This window comes from Vulpes vulpes, chromosome 3, assembly GCF_048418805.1.
Source record: "Vulpes vulpes isolate BD-2025 chromosome 3, VulVul3, whole genome shotgun sequence".
NCBI classification, from domain to species: domain Eukaryota; kingdom Metazoa; phylum Chordata; class Mammalia; order Carnivora; family Canidae; genus Vulpes; species Vulpes vulpes.
In genome coordinates, this window is record NC_132782.1 from 13,088,357 (window position 1) to 13,094,356 (window position 6,000).

At 34.8% G+C, this 6,000-nt stretch overlaps 1 protein-coding gene across 2 annotated transcripts in view; it reads left to right on the forward strand.

Moving 5' to 3' along the window:
- Positions 1 to 5,575, forward strand: part of XIRP2 (xin actin binding repeat containing 2) — a 353,649-nt gene extending 348,074 nt beyond the window's left edge. For both annotated transcript variants that reach the window (XM_072751844.1, XM_072751843.1), the window contains one exon: positions 3,676 to 5,575. In XM_072751844.1, the coding sequence (XP_072607945.1) occupies positions 3,676 to 5,182 (1,507 nt within the window). In that variant the 3' untranslated portion in view covers positions 5,183 to 5,575. The remainder of the gene's footprint in view (positions 1 to 3,675) is intronic.
- The last annotated feature ends 425 nt before the right edge of the window (positions 5,576 to 6,000 follow it).

The following is a 6,000-nucleotide window of genomic DNA, read 5'->3' on the forward strand; positions in this document are numbered from 1 at the left end:
TGGCTGCCTCTGGTTTTGTGATCATAGCAGATATTGAAGCTTATCTATCTATATATCTTATATATATATCTATATATATATCTTATATATCTATATCCATTCATTGATGTTTGCAAAATGTTGATATTCCCATTTTCTTTTTACTTTTTCATTATTAGTTTGAATACTTTTACAGAAGATGCTTCCCTTCATCTACTCTTTGGTTACCTGGTAGTGCAGTTGGTGGGGGAAAGGGAAAATAAATGCATAGCTTTTTCCCTTTATGTACTTGCTTTGCCAATGTATCATTTATTTATATAACAGTGTAATGAAATCGTTCCTTATCATAGCCTAGAGGTAACCAATTATAAAATATTTGAATTATAAACTCATAGGTGGGGGATCCTTGGGAGGCAGAGCAGTTTAGCACCTGCCTTTGGCCCAAGGCGCGATCCTGGAGTCCCGGGATCCAGTCCCACATCGGGCTCCCGGCATGGAGCCTGCTTCTCCCTCCTCCAGTGTCTCTGCCTCTCTCTCTCTCTCTCTCTCTCTCTCTCTCTCTCTCTGTCTATAATAAATAAATAAATAAATAAATAAATAAATAAATAAATAAATAAATAAACAAACAAACAAATCTTTAATAAAATAAAATAAAATAAAACTCATAGGTTTACATATATTTGAGTTTTTTTTTAAGATTTTATTTATTTATTCATGAAAGACACAGAGTTGAGAGAGAGGCAGAGACGCAGGCAGAGGGAGAAGTAGGCCCCATGCAGGGAGCCTGACATGGGACTCAACCCCTGGTCTCCAGGATCATGCCCTGGGCCAAAGGCAGGCGCTAAACCACTGAGCCACCCAGCGATTCCCTATTTGATTGGTTTTAATCAGATGCTGTTATCACTACTGAAGTTCAAGTTATTCTAGTCTTGGCCTCTTCTGGTTGTTTCCTGATTCCTTTTGGCAAGACCTGAGTAATCTTTGATAGTCTCCTCATTGTCTGATGGGACTAGATGTTCCATGCTCATTTGGTGCATTTACTTCCCATGAACCTGGAATCAGTCATTTCCCTAAGCCTTGCTTTCTTTATGTGAGAAATGGCATTTTAAGACTATAACCTCAATTCTCTTTTTACTGGGTTGGTCACTATTTTGAGACTTTATTAGTGGTAAGAGCTAGCAAATATTTATATACAAAGAAAAAAATATATCATGAATTTGCAGGAATAGTTCCAAATTGAATCGAGAACTGCATTGCTCTTGCCTTTGCCTCTTCTCCATGCCAGGTCTGTCTCCATATGGACCTTCACTTCAGGACTTCTAGTTCTCAAAGACAAAGGAGATAGATACAAGAATTAAAATATCCCATATTCATTTGGACAATAGTTTTAGAATAGCAAAACTATCAGCCCCCCTAATTTGATAATGAAAACTTAAAAAAATGGCATTTGCTCCCCACTCATCCACACCCCCTTTTTAAAATTGTGCTATATCTTTGGTGTCATAGTCCACAGCCATTACATGTCACATCATCTCCCTCATTGTTCTCATCTCATCTTAGTTTATAGGTAACAGTATATAGAATGCTTGCCACCAACCTTTATGTTGATGTTTCTGTAGCCTTTCTGGTTATGCAAGCTTATTTTCTAGTACCTCCCTCAGAAACGTCTATTCTATGAGCTTGATAATGGAGTCTGTTGTGTTGAAAGTAAAATCTTTGACTTACACTTTCTTTTATTAACTATCTTAAATGTATTATTCTGTTTTCTTTTGGCACAAAGTATTGGAAATGACTGATAATAAACTAATTTTATTTCCCTTCTCAATCATATGCACTCTTTTATTTTCTTTTTAGATAAACACAAAGGATTTTTTTCTTTTTATTTAAAGTCCAAAAAAATAAAAAATAAAAATAAAGTCCAGTAATTTTACCAGAATAGTTCTTGATGTTGGTCATTGTGTCAACAGTGTCAGTTGCCTAGTGTGTTCTTTCAACATGCAGCTTCTTACCTCTTTATATCAGGAAAGTTTCCTTAAATTACAGCTTTTTAGTATTTAACCTATTTCATTGCTTTCTTTTTTACTTCAAGATCTCTTGTTATCTGTACATGGATATTTTGTGCCTAGCTTTAATATTTGTCTTTCTCTCAAATCCTTCTCCTTTTTCATTTCTGATTGTAAATTTTCATTCCCTTATTTCTTTTCTAACATACTTTCTAGTGTGTTTATTTACTCTTGTATTTCTTTTAGTTTAGTTTTTATGACTCATTTTTTCTTTTACTTCTGTTTTTTTCCTGATTTCTAGCATCTCCTTTATGATATTTTCTAATTACAATTCATGTTGTTCTTTCAAGTCCCTTTATCATGTTTTAATGTCTTTTAGACCATTTTTAAAATTTTGATGTTGAGAACATGTTTCTCTAGCATGTTTTCATTGTCTATAGGGATATTAAAAATGCTCCTTACTCTTTTTTCTTATAATGACTTTATATAATATTTGGCCTCAGTACTTTTCTGTTGCTTATTTTTTTAAGGCATTAGTTTTCCCAAATCTTAGAAGGAGGCAAAATTCAGACAGGCTTTCCCAAACTTCACAGAGCTACCTCTTCCAGTTTTCATATACTGTCCAAAAAACTGTAATGGCTTGATTTCTGGATTTCCTATCTTGAGTCCTCTCCCCCATGTTAGTCAAGACCTTCTCTTTCATAGCTGTCATCATTATCCAATGACATTTTGATACCACTCTCAAATTTTTTTTTTGTCAGTATTAAGTCTTGTCCTAAAAAGGGATCTTGATTGTTCAGTTTTGAGAGTTTGACTTCTCTGTCCTCTTCAGACTTTCCTACCACAGGGCCCTTGTAGTCACTGGCTAATGGAGACAGTAAAACCCTTCCCCATTTCAGCTATTATTCTCTGGTTGACATGTGATACTTTCCAGGAAATACTGGCTGGCTATCCTGTGGTCTTATATTTTCTGGACAATTAGACACCTTCCTTGCTCCTTCTGCTATCACTCATACAGATGCCACTATAACTGTTGGTTTGTTCTTACCTTCTTGTGTTTTGGGGGTTGGTGAGGATACCTTGTCTCTTAGTTTTGTTATAAATGTTATCCATTGGTTTTAAGTTTTGCTATGTGATTGGTGGATCTGTTTGTATGCAGAGATTCAGATATTAAAAAATGATGCCTTTGATTAAATTTGATTTTAAATTTAACAGACACTCTACTTGTTAATATCCCCAAAGAGGCCAAATAAACAATTGCATAGGCAAGCTTTCTAATTCATTCAAAACCTACTTAACAAGGAAATTTAAATAGTTGATTTATGTGTGTGTGCTATTCAGGATTTTTTAAAAATCCTAGGCCCCCTTACATAAATCATAGTTACCAAAGATTTAGTCCTATCATTTTGCACTATAACTACACATGCATTATACTAAAATACCTATCATACCAACACTTGGCATAAAGTATGAAATTCTAAATACTATAAGACATGTATCATGTGGGGTATTAGCAATAACTATTATCTAACAAGAATGTTCAATTAATAAGCATATCCCTATTGCCAGTTAAGTTAATTGCACTGAATCTCTGACTCATTCTTGAAATAATTAATAACCTAATTCCCTAAGAATTTGCAGTATATATACGGAATGTTAAACATTTTTTCTTTTTTTTTTTTCTTTTTGGCAGTTTGGGAAATTACGCATCACTTCACGGACAAATATATTGTAAACCTCACTTTAGCCAACTTTTCAAATCTAAAGGAAATTATGATGAAGGTTTTGGGCACAAACAGCATAAAGATCAATGGAATTGCAAAAATCAAAGCAGCTCAGTGGACTTTACTCCTAACGAAAAAACAAATATGTGTAAAAATAGTGCAGAAAACACCGCCATACTTGCAGATCCTAATAAACATTTAGATGTTGTTAACAGTAGAGGGCAAAGAGATGATTTGAGAAAATTCAGGGAGAGGGGAAAATTAAAAATCATTTGGCCCCCTTCCAGAGAGATGCCTAAGAAAACCTTCCTCCTTGAGGAAGAGCTCAAAATGAGTAAACCTAAATGGCCACCAGAAACAACAGTTGCTACATCCGCTGAATTCAAAAGTGAATCACTAGTAGAACACATTAAAACTCTGGAAAATAAAGGACAAGAGCAAGATAACATTTCTTCCCTGCAGCCATATCTGCAGTCCATCCATATATGTCAGAAAGCGGATGCTACAGGAACCAAAGAAATGGAAATGTACGAAGCAAGAAAAGATGAGAAGAAGGAGGGAAATAAGAATGTGCAAGATAAGCTGAATGAGGCTGAAGATACAAAGAATAAAAGGAAAAGTGAAATGGATCTTAACGACAACAATAATGTGGTTGTGCAGAGTGCTGAGAAGGAGAAAAATGGAAAAACTAATGAACCTGATGGTGCCGAAGTTTTACAGGTTACTAACACTGGTGATGAGGTGGTGCCAGAAAATCGTAAAGAGAATTTGAATAAGAATAATAATAACAATTATGTAGCTGTCTCGTGTCTGAATAATTTCAGGCAGAAGACATCTATTTTAGAATTTCCTAATCTATTACCACTGTCAAGTGAAGCAAACTACACCGCAAGTGAATATCAAATTGAAAGTTTAGAAAATGCATCTAGAATTTCAGAGTTACTTGGTATATTTGAATCTGAAAAGCCATATTCAAGGAATGTACTAGCTATGGCTCTCGGTAAACAGGCTGACAGGGCCACTGCTGGCAGTACCCTGCAGTCTGCTCCCAAATCGGGCCTCCGTGGTGGGTTAAGAGGAAAGGAGGAAAGGTCTATGGCTTCTTCTGATACAAATATCTTGAACGTCAAAAGAAACCACGCGAATAACAAAAATCTACACTTCTTCTTTTCCAACACCATGAAAATTGCTGCTTTTTCCAAAAAGAATGAGAACATTTTCGAACATGACTTCATCGATTCTGTAGATCAAATTAAAACTATGCCATGTTTGTATTTAAGGGAATTGGGGAAGGATGTCAAACATTGGCATGGTGAAGCAATAGGAACAGCCCACAGTAATGGGAATATGAGTTTTGATGCCCAGAGCAGTGAATGTGCAGCTAAACCTTCATTTCCCAGAGTGGAGGTCCAGTCTGAACAACTCACTGTGGAAGAGCAAATTAAGAGGAACAGGTGCTACAGTGACACTGAGTAAAACATCCTAGAGGGCCACTTGTAGTCCACACTCGGGCACTGAGAAACATTGATGTTCCAAAATAAGACTAGAGATTTTGATAACATTTTGTCGAACTTGTAAACTTGATGCTCAGAAATTTCATGTCTATCACAACGGATTTTCCATGTATTAAGCTATACAATGTTTTCCATAATCGGTTTGAATCTACTTTTATTCTGAATGGAATGAAAAAATGAAAAATATGGCTCTGTTTTCCTGTCAAATGGCACTTCAGTATATCGGTCTGTTTTTCAACATGTCGGATAACATCACTGGCAAGATTCTGTACTGCTGATCTGTATCACAATGTCTTATACCTTCTCTATAATTTCTGCTGAAATAAAATTAAATCACCTGGGGTACAAATCAAAATACTTCTGTAACTTTTTTTCCAAATATATTGACATTTTAAGTATATGTGTTTTCCATAATTTGGGAACTGTCTTTAAGGGGCAAGTATTTAACACACAAGCACATTATGCAAACACACACGTGCATGCTAATAATCTTGGAGAAAAAATACTAAATCAAAGCCACAGTATTATTAGAAAATATAAAATTGTCATTTCTTGTTTGCTCCGTATTATTAAAGATAGGAGGATTATTATGTTTTTTAATAATTACCTATACTAGACTATCATGGAATATGTTTATAAACATTTAATGAAAAATATCAATTTTTCTTCAAAAAATGTGGAGTCCATTCTCAGAAATCAACTGAATGACAAAGATTTTAGAAGTTACTTAAATTATGCACATTGCATTTTTGTTGCTTACCATATGTAATCAATAAATAT